The following is a 19,918-nucleotide window of genomic DNA, read 5'->3' on the forward strand; positions in this document are numbered from 1 at the left end:
CAGGCCATAGTGGCTTATATGCCCCAAACATGAAGGGGGGCTGAATATTGTAGATCCGGATGCTTTGCAAGCTAGCAGTTAGAGGATTCCTTCCGAGCACTGAGGCTTGGAAGAATTTTTTCATGTTTTGGTGGTGGAGATTGAATGCTCGGTTCATGTTTCATCTTAATTGAGGCAGAGTATAGGCCACCTTCCTCTCTAGTTATAGCTACCATTATCAGAGCATGGAGTAGCATGACACCTTTTTTGAGATAGAGGCTTCCTAGATGAGAGGAAGAGGCCGATAGACATCCCATTATGTGATTGTTGGAATGTGATACGTAAGAGATTATTCTTGGTAGTGCCCTTCATCTAGTGAGAGTAGTTAGTCGCTCAAGAAAGCAGTGGCATGTTGACATTCTGCCTGATATTGTTTTCCATGGGTCTTGGTGCTTATGGTTGTATGGAAGATGTCCTATTAGATATCTTCATTGGGATCTTGGTGAGTGGGAGTGGATTGATGTAGCCAATCCTATGAAGAGTCAACCTTTTTTTAGCTACACTATTCGTAGTGCCAAGCTCCTTCTACTTGGATAGATTTAGAGGACTCCTATACTTAGGCCGAATAAGAAGAGCTATGACATCAACCCATTGATTCAGACCCATCAAAGGGTTATGAAATAGTCACTTCTGGAACACGATACAAATGCTTGTATAAGCTGGACAGCTATGACAAGCGTACTTATGATGCAAGTACAGTGGCTGCCCACACTCCTGCTATGCATGATGCAGAGCTATGGCATGCTCGTTTTGGGCATGTAAATTTTCGGAGTTTGATGCTTTTGCAGAAGCATCATATGGTTGATAATATGCCGCCTCTTGAGTCTCCACCAAGACATGTATGTGGGGTGTATTTTGGGAAAGATGCAACGAAAACCATTCCCCAAAGATGGAGCTGTTAGAGCTGAAAGTAAATTACAGCTCATACATAGTGATGTATGTGGTCCAATGCGGACACCATCCATAGGGGGCCATCTTTACCTCGTCACATTCATTGATGACTACTCCAGGTTTGCTTGGGTTTACCCTTTGAAAGCGAAAGCAGAGGTGTTTTTGCATGCTTTCGACACTTTGTAGCAATGGCTGAAAATATGTGTGGATGTAAAGTCCAAACACTCCGCTCAGATAGAGGTGGAGAATACATGTCAAATGCATTCAAGGATTATATGCTTCAAAAGGGCATCAAACACCAATGTACTGTGCCTTATACACCGCAGCAGAATGGTGTAGCTGAAAGGATAATAGATCTCTCATGGAGATGGCAAGATGCATGGTGAAAGCACAAAAGTTGCCTCACAATTTTTGGATGGAAGCTATAATGTGTGCAACTCATGTGTTGAACAGGTGTCCAACAAAAGCTTTGAAAACCATAACACCATTTGAGGCTTGGTATAGCCGAAAGCCAACAGTGGATTATATGCGTACATTTGGGTGTTTGGCATATGCACATGTGCCAGAACAACTCCGAACAAAGCTAGATGACAAAGCAATGAAATGCATTTTTGTGGGCTACAGCAATGAGAGCAAAGGATACCGTCTTTATAATCCAAATACACGAAGGATTTTTGTCAGTAGAGATGTGGTATTTGCTGAAAATTTAGAACAGTCCATGTACAGCTTGTATAAAAGTAATGATACAGGCATACATGACATGTTTGATGGACTATTACCCATTGCAATTAGGGGGGATTCAGATCAGCCAGTCCCTACAGAAGAAAATCCTCACGTAGAACATGTGGAACAGCCAGCCATTCAGCCCCCTTCTATGGAAGAAGTGGAAGATCTTGTCAGGGAAGAGCAAACAGCCATAGACACAGCCAAGTCAGTGCCAAGATGGTTGCTGAAAACTTTGCAAGAAAGCAAACTTGCAGCTCCACTCATAGGTAGAACAAGGGCTAGTTCCAGCCATGCATTGAATATACATCGTGGGGAGTCTACATTAGCCATGGGTGGTCTCTTTGATTCAGAAGAGTCTTCTTCTTATGAAGAAGCACATGAGAATGAGCATTGGGTGCAAGCTATGCAAGCTGAAATCTCTTCTATCATGAAGAAAAATACTTGGGATCTTGTGGAATTGCCTAAAGGCAAGCATGTCATTGGAACAAAGTGGGTGTACAAAGTCAAAAGGAAGTCTGATGGTACTGTTGACAGGTACAAAGCAAGACTTGTGGCTAAAGGCTACTCCTAGAAAAAGGGAATAGATTATGAGGAGACTTTTGCTCCTACTTCGAGAATGACCACAATAAGATCAGTGATTGCATTGGCTGCACATAAAGGATGGAAAGTGCATCAATTGGACATCAAAACTGCATTCTTAAATGGGGATTTACAGGAGGAAATATATGTAAATCAGCCCATTGGTTTTGTAGTTCCTAGTGAGGAACATAAAGTATGCAGGTTACACAAAGCATTGTATGGGTTAAAGCAAGCTCCAAGAGCTTGGTATGATAAATTACATGCTCATCTAACCAGCCAAGGTTATGTGAATAGTCCAGCTGAAAGCACATTGTATGTGAAGAAAACCCGTGCCGATATTCTCATAGTCATCTTGTATGTAGATGACATGCTCATTACAGGTACTAGCGAAGAACAGATTTCAGATTTCAAAGCTGATTTGAAAGCTGAATTTAATATGTCAGATTTGGGGCCTTTACACTACTATCTTGTCATACAGTTTATGCATACAGATGATGGCATTGTTATGCAGTAAACTAAGTACATAAAAAGTTTGCTAAAAAGGTTTCACATGGATGAATGTAAGCCCATTTCTACTCTAGTAGAACCAGGTGTACGACTTACTATGCATGATATTGGAGAGCCTTTTGAGGCCGGCATTTACAGCCAGGCAGTGAGATGTCTCATTTACTTGTGTAACACGAGGCCAGACGTATCTTTTGGGGTGTCTTTGTTGAGCAAATTCATGCACAGCCCAGGCACAAAGCATTGGCAAGCAATCAAACGCATTTTTCGTTATCTTCAGGGTACCCTGGATCTTGGTTTGTTCTATCCCAGGGGGGGCAGCTTGCAGCTTTATGCATACAGTGATTCTGATTGGGCTGGTGATTATGATACCAGGCAATCCACCAGTGGGAATTGTTTTTTTATTGGCAGTTCATGCATATCTTGGTTGAGCAAAAAGCAGCCTACTGTTGCCACATCTACTTGTGAGGCTGAGTACAGGGCAGTCTTCACAGCTACAGTAGATTGTGTATGGTTGAGGAGATTATTGGCTGATCTTCGTGAGTGTCAGCAGACACCCACCACCATTCTCACTGATAGCCAGAGTGCTATGGCCGTGGCATGAAATCCAGTATTTCATGCACGTACCAAGCACATTGAGATTCATTATCACTATGTCAGAGAGAGGTTACATGCAGGGGAGATCAGTTTATCTTACTGTCCTACATAGGATAATGTTGCAGATCTATTCACAAAGGCTTTACCTCCAGAAAAGTTTGAAGCTTTCCGCAAAGCTTTGGGCTTGCTCTCATACAGAGAGTGATCTGCTACCTTGTACAAGTTCACACTTCCACTACAGGGGGGATTTGTGGGCATATGCTCACTTATGGTAGTGCTATGTGTGAACAGGGCTTAACCAAGGGCACTTTTTTCCATGTGATTTTTTCCCTTGGATATCAAGTGTGAAAGAACACTCTACATATAATATTTTGTACTTCTATATTATATGGATGTGACACACATGCAAGTGTTGACTTGCATTTTGTGGCTACCACACTTTTTTTCTTTTTTCTTTTTTCAGAAAGAGACCTCTATTAAGTATGAGAAAACCATACAACAATCACAGCTATAAGCCGGAAGAGAATAGAATCACCCCAATATGTAAGGTGATTTCAACCACTGAGGAGCATCACGATGCCATGTAAGACCTGTGGTACTAGAGGAAAAGAAGATGCCATGGTCCCATTCTCGCATAAAAATCACACGCTTCGCCTGCGCAGAACGAGAGGGTCCCTGAATGCGATTCCAAGTAGCCATAAGAGTGTGGATGATATCACCCCATATAGTACTAATGCACAGAGACCCAAAAATCTGGACACCCTCAATAGCCTCCGTGCATCTAGCTCTCTAGATCTGCCATGCTGTAATACTGGCAATAATCTCCCAACTGGTGTCAATCCTCTGTCTAGGGGGTGTATAATCAGAGTGAGGAACATCCTGCAATAAACCATGCTGGGCAATATCTCTACGAATGAAAAAAACAGAATCTGTACCACTGCCCTCATAAAAAAGTTGCTGACCGGACTGGGAGAGCCAAGCAACTACCCCCCAAGTCACATGTATGGCTCGGCCACTCAATTTGCCCATAAGTTGGGCTACAGGACCCCAAATCTGCTGTGCAATGCTGCACCCCCATAGACAATGTTGTACGGACTCAGAATCTGCCGCACATCTAGGACAGGAAGGTGCTACACCGAAAACTGATCTCCACTAATTGGTGGGGAGACCACCATGTAAGAATAACCAAAAGAAATGAGAGATCTGGCTCCTTCTATATGAGTGCCAAAGTCTATGCCAATATCTACGCTGTATCACTGGAGAAATATCATAGCTCTCCCAATGAGGCCTGAGAGTAGGGATCCTATGCATCTGTCGAGTGAGGAGAAGCCTGGCATTCCGAACAGTGAAACTGAAAAAAGGAAGGCTTTTCAAAGGATCGAAGGCATCAATCCACTCCCACTCTCCTGGATCCCACTGAAGATATCTGATAGGACTGCCACCATATAGCCACAAACACCAAGAGCCATGAGTCACTATCTGAGGAGGAGGGTCAATAAAAACAAGTTTGCAAAGCAACGCCCTGCATTGAACATCCGAATCGATAATATTCAAGCCCCCCTCTCTTTCGGGCTGAATAACTGTGAGCCAAGCTACCCTGGCACGAGTGTCTGAGGTGCCATCCAAGCCCGACCAGAGAAAATTGCGGATCAATCTCCGCAATTGGCCAATGCACGCACGAGAGAAGCACCAACAAGAGACAATAAACCAAGCTGAGGCAAACAAAACCTGATTAGCCACCAAAGCTCTGGAGGCTAAATCTAATCTCCTAGAGCTCCAATGGAGGAGCTTCTTCTGGATACTCATAAGTACCGGAGCAAACTGCTGTGCAGGAGAAATATCAATCCCAACTTGGCATCCCAAATATCTAGCAGTACATCCTCTGCTGATCCAAGTAAAACCAAGCTCTGCACCCCAATCAACTCTCGGTGAATCACTAACCCAAAAACCAACAGATTTGTGCCAATTAATGAGTGCCCCTGCTGCCAAACAGAACTCCTCTAGTGCTACCTGGAAGGAACATAAGCATATATGTGAAGCCTCCAAAAACAGGGCTATGTCATCAACTAACTCAGAGTCAACCAACTCCTCATGACTACAAAGGGGCAACCTCAATCCTGAAATACCAGCAGTGGAGCGGAGAAAGATGCTCATGGCCTCTGCAACTATGATATATAATAAAGGTGCTAATGGGCAGCCCTGTCGTACTGAGCGAGAAATCTGAAACCGCTCTCCTTTACCACCGCAAGCAAGAACTCTACTGTGGGCATCACGATACATGCATGAAACTCCCTTGATCCATCTCTGAGAGAAGCCCATATGACTAAGAGTACCCTCAAGAAAGTCCCAATCCACTCTATCATAGGCCTTCTCAAAATCCAAGAGCAGAATGGCTAAGGACTGATTGCTCGCTTTAGCCCATTCGACGGCCTCCCAAAACGAGAAAATGTTATCAAAGATGCTCCTGCCGTGTAAGAATCCATTCTGGGTATCATGAATAACATCCTGCAAAATTGGCTGCAATCTGATGCTCACTGCCTTAGCTAGAATCTTGTAGGCAGTCCCAAGTAAGGTGATAGGTCTCCACTGGCCAATCAATGTCTTATCCCCGCTCTTAGGAATAAAATAAATAAGCCCCTCAGTGAGAGAAGAAGGCATAGAACCTGTGTCCCACATCTCCTGCAAAGCCGATGTTATCTCAGCCCCAATCTCATCCCAAAAAGTAGTGAAAAAAACAGGGGAGAGGCCATCCTCCCCTGGACACTTACCATGAGGTAAGGCATGAAGAGCATGACTGAACTCCTGCATAGAAAAAGGGGCATCCAGAGCAGCACACCTCTCCTCGGTGATCAAATGTGGCAATGCATTCCAAACCTTCCTCTGTGCCCTGTGTCTCAGATTAGAATGCGGCTCAACACTAAGAAGCTGGCAATAGAAATCGGTGGCAATCTATCTAACCATGAGAGGATCTGAGTGAAGAGTGCCATGTGAATCCTGCAACTGCCTGACACTATCTCTGGCATGAGATGGGCCGTGAGAAGCAAAGAAATATTTGTTACATCTGCCACCCCCATGTGTCCAAAAGGATTCCTGGGCATGGAAACGATACTCCGCGCGCTGATCAAGAGAGTGATGAAGTTCTGCTCTAATAGTACATAAAGAATCTGCAACCCATTGATGTTTCTCGTGCTCTTTCTGCAAGGCAGCCAATCTACGTCTAATAGCCCTTTCTAAGTCCAAGGCCTCTTGCCTCTTAGACAGGGCACATGTGTGATAAAAGTCACTAATATCACAGAGAGCAGAGGCCAGGCTTTGAGAGGCCTGTAAGAAGTCATGAGATCTCCAAATATCAAGCATACGACGCGATAGTTTTGCATCTGAAAACAAATGATCAGGGATGCGTACATGGGGTGCTGTTCCATGCCAATTCGGATCTCTAATACATAAAACCACTGGGCAATGATCCGATTTGGAGGTGCCTGTAGCAATCAAAGTATGTCCACCTCTGTCAAGCACCCAATCATCCACATAAAATCTGTCTAACCGTGCATAGATACATCCTACATCTCTTCTCCTGTTAGACCATGAATAAAGAAGAGTGGATGGACTCCTCAAAATGTCATCCTCATGCCAACAATCTCTACCATGAATGGAGAGTATAAACCTCTCCCAAGACGCTCTTTCAAGAGGATGCACCAAGCCCTCATGTCCACCTCTTTTATCCGTTGGCATCTCAACCATGTTAAAATCCCCACCAATAATCCAATGGTCGGCAAGAGGCATCAATGTAGTGAGAGATTTCCAAAAGGCAATCCTCTCACCTCTATGGTTAGGAGCATAGAGGTTGAGAATACCAATGCGTGTAGTACCCTGCATAAGAAGGATCCACTGCGCTCTCGCAGGCAAAATGACACCATGTCCAATGATGCAAGGCAAGATCAAAGCTGAAACAGAGATACAAACACCACCCTTGGTACCAACAACCGGTGACCAAAAGGTGTGTCCCGAGAGAAGCTTGCCTGATCTCCCACACTGACTAGCATCCAGTTTATGCTCTTGCAAGAGCAATATATCCATAGGTCCACCTGTGACCGCACAATGAAGCTGGGTTTTTACAATTTGTTTCCGTCAACGCGGAAAAAAACCCCCAAGACCCTGAATGTTCCAAGAGACAATCCTCATAAAGACTCAGAGTAGGAACGACCAGATCTTGTGTTCGACGAAAGACCCCCTTTAGAGGCGGAAGTACGTCTCGCATAGGTAAGGGAGGGAAAATCTGACGATGTAAACCTTACCTCTCTCTCCCACTCCGGGGAAAAGCCAAGGCTAGTCCTCAGAACTAGAGAGGTACCATGACAATGCGAATGTGCAACATCATCCTCAAGGGTGCAATCATCCTGTAACTGTAATGCAGCATCCTCCTGTGAGGGATCCAGATCATGTGCCTGCAAGGCCTCATCCTCCAAAAAAGGATCAACATCCTGTGAGGCAAGAGTTGCATAGGGGTTAGGGTGCTCCACAAGGAGTGTGGGTGAAGGGGCAGGCACAGGGGTTCGAGGGTGCCTACCATCCCTAACCACAACCCAATGCTGTGTGGTCTGCTATGGCAAAGGAGCAGCTGGAGTCTCGGCATCTGCAGAAGGCCTCTGATGGGCAGGACCACGCCGCCTCCTAGCATGGGCCCTCGATCTGGGACAATCTTTAGCAATGTGACCTTGTCGACGACAAATCCGACAATGGTCAGGTCTGCCTGCAATCTCCATCCTCTGGCGGAAATGAGATCCGTCAGGTCTCTGAAGCATAACATGTTATCAGTAATCGATGGATCAGGAACAAGCACAAGGACCCGGGGTACACCATCAGTGGCGGTAACGGCCGCAGAAATTGAGGCGGGAGAGCTCGGGAGGATTGGTACCTCTAGAGCCTGGCCAAAGGATGCCCCTATGGAAGCTAAAAGCTTCCAATAGGACCGAGGAAGAGGAGGGAACCGTAGTGAGACCGGGGTAAGGCGTTGATCCTCCACCACTGGATCAAAGCCCACCCGGTGCTGAAAGAAGAAAATCTTCCTAGGACCAAGAGGAAAGGGGCTGCTAGCCAAAGCCTGAGAAGTAGCTTCTGAAGAATGAAAGTCCACCTCGAAGAAGCCTCGACCAAGTAACCGAGTATCCTGAAAGTGCACAATCAGCTTCAAAGGGAGAGCTGCTAGAAGCCATTCACTCACGGGCCTGTGAACGAGAAGAGTGGGAACCATTAACTCTCGCAACAAGGGTAGTCTGGACCTCAAGGTCAATGTCGTGCTGAAGAGAGGTAAGCTCGTCTTGTGAAAAATTGATGATTCTCCCGGCCAGTGGGGGTGATGAGAGATTGGCTGCGGCAGAAAAGCCATAAGACCAATCAAGAAAAGTGGGCGGCCGACTTGAATCCAGATAAAATAGCTGCTGGGAAAACGGGAGTAGAGGAAGGGGGGCAAAGGCGGGGAGCAGCTGGGGAAGCAAGGGCAAAGGGGCAGGCGGGGGCAGCAGAGGGGCAGGCGGGGACTGAAGAAGGCAGGGGGCGGGCAGCAAAGGGGGAGGCGGGGCAGCAAAAGGGGGCAGGCCAAGGCAGGCGGGGGGCAGCAGAGGGGCTGACGGGGGCAGACGGGGGCAGCTGAAGGGCAGGCGGGGCAGCAAAAGGGGGGCTGGCGGGGGCAGCAAAAGGGGCAGGCGAAGGCAGGCGGTGGGCAGCAGAGGGGCTAGCGGGGGTAGCTGAAGGGCAGGCGGGGACTGAAAGGCTAGCGAAGGGCAGAAGTTGGGCAGGAGAAGGGGGGTGCAAAGGCAGCAGATGTGCAGGCGAAGGCAGCAGAGGCAGGCGGGAACAGCAAAGAAACAGGCGGAGGCAACAGAGGGTAGGCAGGGGCAGCAGCGCAGGTTCACGTCACTTCGGCACGTCGTCGCTTCATCAGCGCACAGCTCACAGTATTCGCCATGCTTCAACTCAATTGTCACACCTTTCTTTCTTTCTTGTGCAGTTGGCTCCTCTCTCTGCGTAAACTGCGAATGGTTTCTCTTGCTCATTTTCCCCGGCTACCACACTTTTGGCTCTCTCTCTCTCTCTCTCTCTCTCTCTCTCTCTCTCTCTCTCATGGCATCCAGAGCGGCACACATCTCCTCAGTGATCAAATGTGGCAATGCATTCCAAACCTTCCTCTGTGCCTTGTGTCTCAAATTAGAGTGCGGCTCAGCACTAAGAAGCTGGCGATAGAAACTCACCCTACATTTTGGGATGAGGTCTTGCTTTGTTTCGGCTTCTAGCCATGATTTTGTAGGGTCTATTCATACTTTATAGAAGTCTCCTTTTTGCAAAATAAAAAATAATAAATTATTGTCTAATATTTACTATACCATTACCCTATAAAATCTAGGAAATATCTATTATTATCTATTTTTGAGTCTCAAAATTAAAAATTAATATTATATCCCCTTATAATGCTCAACTAAAGAATTTTTCTATCCTCATTAAAATTCACAAGCTCAATTTTTACAACTTAAGGGTCTTGTAAAAAGAAAACAACTGATATAATTTGTTTTGGAGAGGGAGGGACCTTACAATTGACCTGATCCAATGGTGCCACCTTGAATGTACGACGGCCATAAAAATCCCCAAAATCCAACTTGCCGTCCTTAAATGTCTTTGAATTTCCATGGCTGATGTTGGTGATGATGGGGTGACGTGTTCCAACTTGTGGAAGGCATTCAATGCTTTTCATGTGTTTCCTCATCATGCAATAGAGAGCTGAAGGCCTCAAAAGTAAGAGGAGCCGAATTTAGCTGGAAATACCCTAGGACAACAACTAGCAAGCTCCACATAGGTGATGCTCGCGTTGATTGCATCCATTTAGTTAATTTTAGTGAGAAGCTGCTTCATTGCTTTTCCTTCTTTTATATTCTTTGATTTAACGTGAGTCTTGAGATTGAGAACCCTCGAGGAGTTTGTGGTCTGGTACCAGTTCTGGAATATTGCCCACGTTTACGGAGACATGTGGAGCATGATTATCACACCCTCTTCCACACTGTCCACAATTGTGTAGAGAGCATGTGGGTTCTTTTGTTTCTTAGCCAAGACAAGGTTGGCACAGGTGGTAATTCACTATGATGGTCATTTCTTGTTGGTGAAGGATGAACATCAATGCTGATGGTGGTAACCCAAAGCTAGACTAGCCTTTAGCTTGAACTTTCATAGAGGGTAGTTGATATCATCAAGCTTTCCATCAGCTCCCAATGGTGGTAGGTGAGGTCCTGAAGAAGCCATTTCTCCCAATGTATTGTTGGAAGCAACCAATGAAGATTTCTTGTACCAAGTCAGAGCTTTGATGTCACAGGACACATTGTGCCATGTATCCAAGACAACGCTCACAAGTAGTAGAATCTTTCACAATACAAAACTTAAAACTCAAACAATAACAAAGTTGGAGTTGAGCTGGAGGCTGTATTCTAGGGAAGCTTACATATGAAGATAGATAAGTGATGTGTGGATGGGCTGTAAATGGGACTTTTCCTATTTAAGGGGTTGTCAAACCTAGTTCGGACCAAACCTTGGGCACTTGGCTTTTGCTGAGTTTGTGTGCACAGAAAATCTCCCATATTTCTACTTCAGCTTGGCTGAAATGCCCCCAAATTTTGGAAACCCCTTCATAGGTATGCACCTAAACTACTTTGCAGGGCATATCTATCCTCACTTCACTCATTTCCGTTGCCCCTTCACGACTAGGATTCTTGGGCTTTGGGTCTTAGCCATGCACATTGAGCTCAACTCATCTGAATCAAGCAAGAGTGGACTCAAAATGATCGTCTTAAAGAGTGTCACTTTGATTCTGATATCTTCAGTGTGACTAGCCGACTCCATTGATGTAGTTTATATCTTGACAACCACCACTCACCACTCCTTGCTTCAAACTTGGTTAAATGCATCGAGGAGCTTGTGGAGTCACTTTGTCGAAAAAATTAGGTCATTTTGTATCAAAGTATTGTGCAAATAATTGTGAATGATGATGCAGGTGGAACAAAGGCACCAAGTAGAGCTGCTTGAAGCAATTAAACGAGCAAAATCAGCCGAAGCAACCATCGAAGAAAAAGAAACCGAAATCAAAGCTTTAAAAGAAATGCTCCAAATTACGGAGAATCAGAAATGTAAGACTGTCACAAAGCTGGAAGTAGACATAGGATCATTACGAAATGAGAATGACTGCTCTTCTCACAGAATCCAAAATCTGATGGATCAGGTAAAGTTTTGCTAAGGAAATGGTGATTTCAACAAAGCATGGTAATGGAAATGGAACGAAAATGAAAACATAAATGAAAATGGTGATTTCAACAAAGCATGGTTATGGAAAACAGGGAAATGGAAATGGAAACAAAAATGAAAATGGAAAGGCATTTTGGTGGGAGCCAAAATGGAGAAAAGTCGTGTCCGCAAGGGAGAGGAGGGAAGAGGAAAAGGCATCAAAATGTAAGAGGGAAGAGGAAAAGGGATCAAAATGTAAGAAAATAAGAGAGAAAAGGAAGGGAGAGTAGGAGAAAGGAGATGGGAGAAAAGAAACAAAAAAAACCCTGATTCAGGCCTAAGTGGGGAGTGTTGTAGGTGATAGGATAAGTGTTATTGACGGAATGGTTGTGTGTGTGTGTGTGTGTGAAATGAAATGATATATTAATGTCTCTAAGAGGCCATGATGGCCTATGAGACCAAAACTGAGACTACATCTGAAGTTGGTGTCTCATCAAAGAGAACAACCAAATGAAACTGAAAAGTACAATAAACTGACTATCTTACAGTTATAAGAACTGTAAGTAAGACTCCTAGATGATACTGAGTAGAAAATATTGGAAAATGTATATCAAGTAGATCCATGTATGCTGATCAGTTGAAGTGCTGCCCTCTCCTCAGATCAAATATCTCCGCCATGGGGCTATCTAGAATGGAGAGGTCGTAGAAGCGAGGTAGGCGCCTCCGATGTCGAGCAATAATGGCTCTAATCTGGCGATGGTGAGGATGCCGTGGTCGGGGTCCTAGTGGGCGTAGCATGGCTGGTGTCCTGATGGCCCGATGGAGGAGGTATGAGGAGGTGTGTGGGCTGGGCTGCTGGTGCTGAAGAAATTTGTCAGGATCCTCTGTCTAGGTACATCATGGCTTGGTCTCTTGTATACCAAGAGGGTCTCTTTGTGTCTCCTGAGCTCAAGTAGGAACAATCCCAGGCATCTCTAATCCTCAAACTCCATGACCCTGCGTAACGGCCCAAAACCCTCTTGGAAGAGTCAGTGATATCTCCCTCGGATCTCATAATAGACTGAACATCGACAAATGTAGTGCTCCTCTGTCTCTCCATCCTCTGCCAACTGTATGGATGAGGTCAATGCCAATCGGGAGTACCTCTGCTGAGGGAGCTGCCATAGCCGCTGTAAAAAGGTAACTGCCTGGAATAGGGCCTCGGTCACTACTGGTGCGGTGCCCAACTCAGGCCAAACAATCTCATGTGGTAGCGATGATTTGCTCTGAATCATGCGGGCAATCATCATAATGAGTGGTCTCTCCATATGCTTCCATCCCTCATTCATCCCTCCTTGAGATCTGTGATGTATGCTGGGCCCCAAAATTGGAGCTCTGTATAGGAGGGTCAGTGTGACAAGTGTATCAAATAGCCACAATTTGCTGTGTGGCTCCTGAAACTGTATATGTGCACACTGCCTCTCAAGTACCCCCAAGGCTGCATGCCCTCGAGCTAATTTAGCTGCTGCTACCTCCTTTAGGGAGAAACGCGGTCCTGTGAAAACATGACCTTACGTACTCAACCGGCTCCACTCGGAAAGTGAATTGATACTTTGATCTCGTCACCCATGCGTGAGAGAGAGAGAGAGAGAGAGTAGTGATCGCGGGTGTGGTGAGAGCGTTTGAGATCTGCTTGCACCGCTTATATTTGAGATCTGTCTGAGATGTGCAGCGCTGCCCACTGCCTGCCGCCCTCTAGTACTTCTGCAACACCGGCCTCCTGTCCTCCTTCGTTGTGTCTGCAGCATTGGTCGTTTTCTGTTGTCTGCTACCCCTTCAACGTCTACTGTCTTGCCCCTTGCCGCCACCTACTCCTTCTGCAACCTTGTGTGTCTACTGCCTGTCCCCTGCTTCCTCTTTTGCTACTCGTATTTCCTTCGTTTTTTTCTTTTGGGTGCGATCGTGTGTGTGCGAGTGCAAGTGTGTGTGTGTGTGTGTGTGTGTGTGTGTGAGAGAGAGAGATCGCGACTGTCTGAGAGCTGCCCGTGCAGCGCCGCCTTCTACCCTTTGCTGCCTCTGCAGCGCTAGCCGTGTGCCGCTGGTTGCCTGCACTCTCTGTTCGCCTACCCAGCCTCTCGTCGTCTCTCCTATTTCAAGCGCCTACTGTCAACCCTCTTCCGGTGTGTCCTCCTCCTACAAATTGAAGTTGCCGTCCCTGGTAAACCCTCTCAGAAAGTTGTCTCAAACTGCGGTTATAATATTCTTTCCAGGAGGAATCCCTGCGGTCAGCGATGTCGCGCAGTGGATTAAGTCCATCCTTGGAGGATGCTTTGTAGAGGGAGTGTATTTTGCTTCCAGAGGCTTTTATGAGGTACATTTATCAGATGCTTCATGCAAGCAGAGGCTTCTCGAGTTCTCTCCTCTGTTTTATGGGAGACAAATGGTACATGCTATGCCCTGGTCCCCAAACAAGGACTATCAAAGTCTTATACGGCATCACTGCCCTGTATGGGTTGAGGTTGCAAACTTCCCGGACTATATGCGTGAAGAGTTGCCTGGCCTAGCTGCTTCCTTGGGACAGGTCATTTGTCCACCACGCCCCATGGGAAACCGTAACAGGTTCTGCATTCTCTGGGACACTGACATACCTACTCCTCCTTCTATTGCGGTGGAAGTTGAGGGAGTGCAATTGGGCAAAAAGTATTTTGAATTGAAGTGGGGTGTGTTTGCAGGTGCTTGTTTTGCCTGTCACAAGTTTGGGCATCTAGCCTCTGAATGCCAAATGGTTCTGCATTAGCCCCCCCCCAAATGCCTTGCCACCCCAGACACGGGAAAAGAATGAGAATTTGCAAGTCAAGACAGCAAATACAAATGGAGCAAAGAATGCAAAATCAGTCAATCAGATGCCTGCACTTCCAGGAAAAGGAAAAGATAAAGGGAAAGAGAAGATGAAAGAAACTGTGGGGATTGATCAGGACGGTTTTAAACAACCCAAGAAGGTGGTTGTATTGAAGCAACGCCCCCTTCAATCTCGTCAATGGGATGCTTCTTCTCCCTCACCAGGACAAACTTCTACTTCAGCCTCTGCTCCTGTCCTTCAAAATTGGGTGGGCGTACTGAAGAAGGGCATCCCCATATGTGATTCAGAAGAAGAGGAAAATGCTATGTCTTTCATGGGCAATGAAGGCATGCAGCCTATGCAGGCAGAGGCCTAGCCTCTCTGATGTATGGTTCTTATCCTCACACTCTGCTGTACATACCTTTTCATGCTTCAAACACTTAAGTGCTTTACATACAATGTACAGAGCCTCTACAATGTCTCAAAGTGGAGGCTTTTCTGGATTTATGTACATAAAATGCAGCCAGATATTGTTTGCTTGCAAGAGCATAATCAACACTCCATGGCTGGACAACATGGTTTTTTGCACGGTTATGATATATATTATGCTGGTACTGCTACCTATTCAGGTGTATGCATACTGGTTAGACATGAATTGCAGCCTCAGTTGGCCTTCAATGACAATAGTGGCAGATGGATAGTAATACAATGCAATGTTAATGGTGATATTTTTGAGTTTGCATCAGTCTATGCCCCCCCAGACCTCTGCCGTGAGGGCTTCTTTGTGGGATTCTTTATGCAATATCCATGGAGATCCAATGCATTCATCTGTGGGGATTTTAATAATCCCCTCTGCCTAGAGATAATACCACTTCACGATCTCATATGCTATCATTGGAAAGGCACAAATGGGATGACATGCTTCTTTCTGTGCAGGCTGAAGATTTATGGATACTTCTCCAAGGGTCAGTCCCTGGATATACTTTTCATCATAATGCACTTACTACCTATTGGGCAAGGCTTGACAGATGGTATCTGTTTTATCCACAACAATTTGCAGATTTTAGCCCTCATCTCCTTATAGATTTCTCATTGGGCTTGTCAGATCATGCTCCATTGTGGATGAACTTGCAGCTTGGCATGCCTCTGGATGATTTGCCATTTCTCTCCAGTAGACTATTGCATGTTAATCGGGCTTATTTTCAACATCACAATTTTCAGCAAATGATCAGATTGGCCATTCATCCTTTGCCATTTCATGCCCAGGAGGACATGAATTATGCTTGGGACAGCTTCGTCTCTCGTATTCAGAATGTCATTAGGGAGTATGGCAAATGGCATATGACAAAATGGAGGAATGAGGTTAAATGGGCAAAAAGGACAGCACAACATTTGACTGAATTTTCTCAGTCGAGGCCACTCTCTGATTCAGAAAAGGATTCCCTTTCACATGCACGATTTAAACTTGCTGTTAATGATCAGAGAAAATTGCACAGATGGCAGATTAGGGCAAGAATGAAGCCCCTCATGGATAAGGGCTGCTCTTCAAAATCCTTTTTCCAGGGCTTGCATGCTACTCGAAATAAAAATTCATGTCTAAGGGTTAGGAAACTGGATGGCTCTTGGACTCACTCTTTCTCTGATCTCCAAGATGAATGCCACAATTATTTCCAGGAATTGTTTTCTGCTCCTGGTTCCCCATCTAATCAAGTGACTGATGCCAGGACTGAATTTCTTCGATATGTTTTTGGAATAGTTGAAATGGATGATGCTCTTACCTTGGAAAGGCCTTTTACTGACACAGAACTTGATAATGCGTGGTTCCACCTCAGCAAATACAAGTCCCTTGGCTGGGATGGCCTCACAGTGGAATTTTATATTTCTTTTTGGGATGATTTGAAAGAGGTCCTTTTGCAAATGATCAATGTGGCCTGGGAAGAAAATCAGTTGCCGCACTCTTGGAAGCATGGTATAGTCAAGCTTCTCCCCAAAAAACATCTGTGTGATCATATATCAGATTGGAGGCCTATTACTTTGATGCCTGTACTTTACAAACTTATTGCCAAAATGATTGTACATAGGCTTCACAGGATATTTCATGCAGGACTTCATCCTCATCAGTATGGTTTTGTGCCGCAAAGACAAATCCATGACAATACATCCAATGCCTTGACTGCAATTGAATATGCTAAGTATTCGCATCAAGATGTGCTTATATTGCAGGTGGATATTGCCAAGGCATTTGACAATGTTCAATGGGATTTCATCTCTCAGATCATGACAAAGTTGGGGTTTGGTCCCAAGATGGCAAATGCTGTTTACTGGCTTTATTCTGGCTCTACTCCTCAGTGCATTCTTGGGCGCCATCTGTCTCGGTCATGGATATTGGGTCGATCAGTTAGACAGGGCTGCCCTCTCAGTGCTCTCTTCTATGCCATTGCGACCCATCCTCTTTTGATGTATCTTGATCATCTTACAAACACAGGAGAGATGACTGGTCTCAAAATCCCAGGGGCTACATCTTTTTTGGCACAAGCATATGCCGATGATTCCTTCTTCATGCCACAGAATTCTCCTCAGGAACTTCACATGCTTATGACCACTCTTTCTTTATATGGGTTGGCAACGGGATTGCATGTCAATTTTGAAAAATCTAAATTACTCCCCCTGAAACAATGTAACTGGCATTCTATTCTTTGGCCGGGTCAGGTGGTGCATTCCGGAGATATTGTCAGGCATTTGGGATATCCCATAGGATGGCATATCACCAGAAAGCAGCAGTTAAAATGGATTTTCCAAAGACTTCAACATAAACTGGAATACTGGAAGATTTCTACTTGGCCTCTTCATGTCAGGCTCAGAATAGTACAATCCATTGTGATGTCTTATGTCCAGTTCTATTTGCATTGGTCCTCCGGGGAATCCTTTTCTGAATCAGAGAAAAGGATTCCCTTTCACATACTGCATTGTCAGTGGGGAGTTTAAATCGTGCATGTGAAAGGGAATCCTTTTCTGAATCAGAGAGTGGCCTCGACTGAGAAAATTCAGTCAAATGTTGTGCTGTCCTTTTTGCCCATTTAACCTCATTACTCCATTTTGTCATATGCCATTTGCCATACTCCCTGATGACATTCTGAATACGAGAGACGAAGCTGTCCCAAGCATAATTCATGTCCTCCTGGGCATGAAATGGCAAAGGATGAATGGCCAATCTGATCATTTGCTGAAAATTGTGATGTTGAAAATAAGCCCGATTAACATGCAATAGTCTACTGGAGAGAAATGGCAAATCATCGAGAGGCATGCCAAGCTGCAAATTCATCCACAATGGAGCATGATCTGACAAGCCCAATGAGAAATCTATAAGGAGATGAGGGCTAAAATCTGCAAATTGTTGTGGATAAAACAGATACCATCTGTCAAGCCTTGCCCAATAGGTAGTAAGTGCATTATGATGAAAAGTATATCCAGGGACTGACCCTTGGAGAAGTATCCATAAATCTTCAGCCTGCACAGAAAGAAGCATGTCATCCCATTTGTGCCTTTCCAATGATAGCATATGAGATCGTGAAGTGGTATTATCTCTAGGCAGAGGGGATTATTAAAATCCCCACAAATGAATGCATTGGATCTCCATGGATATTGCATAAAGAAATGTAAAATGCCATTGAAACAAAGACTTTTTCTTTGGAGATGTTTGACAGGTACATTGTCAGTGGGGGTCATACTTGCTAAACGTCACATTGCACCTTCCACATGTCTAAGATGTCAGGCTCCCTCAGAGACCGTTCTTCATCTGCTCTGGCACTGCCCTTGTTCCAGGATCCTCCTCAGGAGAATTTCAGATTTTCTTCGGCTCCGTTTCCCTAGTCACAATTTTGGGAAACATTTCTGGCTTTTTGGCAGATATATGCGGTCCTTGTCCCAATACTCACTATTTCTCTCTTGGGTGAGATATTAGGCTCTTTGGACAATCTGGAGTGAGCATAATTTGGCATACTTGGGTCGGCAGAATCACCAGTCATATGAATCCTTCAGAGCCTCATTGCGGCAATCCTTATATGATGCCTGCCATGAGGGTGATATGGATGCTTCTTGTTTAGAGCTTTTCTCTTTGTGTTTCTGACATTTGGGATACTCTCCGCTTCGGAGACTTCCCATCTTGTAAATTTATGAGCATATAAATATACTGCACTGGATATTACAAAAAAAAAAAAAGTGTGTGTGTGTGTGTGTGCACCCTTCCCCTTTGTCTCCTATTCCTATGTGTGTTAAATATTTTGCCTGTTCTTTTCTTATTTTCTGCTTTGCTCCCCTCCCTTCTTCTCTATGTGCCTGTATCTTCTTGTTTTTTGCATTCTGATTCGCAACCTTTTCGTTGTGACAATCCCAAATTGCAACAGTTTTGTGACACTCTTGAGGAAGGCTTTGCAGACATCCAACAAGCTTGGGATGCACCTGTGTCAGATTTCCGTCTGAAAATCCTTGGTCATGTACACTTTGACCCAGTTACAAGACTATCTCAAAAAGCGGTAATCCTTTTTTTTTCCTGGTGAAATGCATGTTGCAACAGATGTTGGCCAATTGATAAAAGCCATGCTTGGTGGATGTTTTGTGGAAGGGGTTTACTCTGCAACAAGAGGTTTCTATGAGGTTATTGTCACTGAATCAAATGCTGTTGGAAAAGTTACCCTTGTTCTTTGGACAACAAATGGTGCATGTATACCCTTGTTCTCCCACCAATGATTATCAGAACTTTATCAAACATAGGTGCCTTGTATAGGTTGAAGTGGTGGACCTCCCAGTTTAGATGCGCCTTGCATTGCCTTTTCTGGCGGAATCATTGGGTAAGGTTGTATTCCCTCCCAAATCCTCTGGCAGTGTTAACAGATTATGTATCCTTTGGGATACAGACAAACAAACCCTTGATAGGGTTGCAATGGATATTGAAATGCAAGGCATTCCGACACAGGAAGTTTTCTTTAAGCTTAAATGGGAAAATTTTGTAGGTTCTTGCTTTACTTACAAAAAGTTTGGTCATATGCAATCAGAATGTCCTCTGCTTTTATTGCGGCCGTCTGTTGCAGCCATGGCCTTTCCGCAATCTGCTCCCATGCCATCTATGCAAACTCAAAAGGGAAAGAATGTTAATCAGTCACAACATGCTAGTCTGGATAAAGGAAAAGCAAAAGTTTCTTATGTGATGAATGTGAAAGATAAAGACAAACTTGACTCTGATACATGGAAGCTCCCAAAAAAACAATTCCTTCTAGATAGAGACCCCTGGTCTCTCGTAACTGAATGGAAGGAGGTGCCAAAAACTTCAGACAATATTACAAGAGTAGGAAGGATGTGGGCCGCAGTAGCCAGAGGTGATTCTTTGTTTGCACATGATGCAGAGAATTTCATGCACAAAAATACGGCTGAATTTCAAACTGCAGAACTTTCTATGCATGGTGACTTGACCAGTCAGGCTGCCATGCAAGTTGAGGTGTAGCCTCTACA

At 44.9% G+C, this 19,918-nt stretch overlaps 1 protein-coding gene across 9 annotated transcripts in view; it reads left to right on the top strand.

Moving 5' to 3' along the window:
• LOC147612455 (uncharacterized) overlaps positions 1–19,918 on the top strand; it is an 83,506-nt gene that overhangs the window by 32,711 nt on the left and 30,877 nt on the right. For all 9 annotated transcript variants that reach the window (XM_086783054.1, XM_086783055.1, XM_086783051.1 and 6 more), the window contains one exon: positions 11,369–11,593. In XM_086783054.1, the coding sequence (XP_086639180.1) occupies positions 11,369–11,593 (225 nt within the window). The remainder of the gene's footprint in view (positions 1–11,368; positions 11,594–19,918) is intronic.

This window comes from Cibotium barometz, chromosome 45 (genome assembly GCF_041138505.1).
Source record: "Cibotium barometz isolate CiBa-2024 chromosome 45, ASM4113850v1, whole genome shotgun sequence".
Lineage (NCBI taxonomy): Eukaryota > Viridiplantae > Streptophyta > Polypodiopsida > Cyatheales > Cibotiaceae > Cibotium > Cibotium barometz.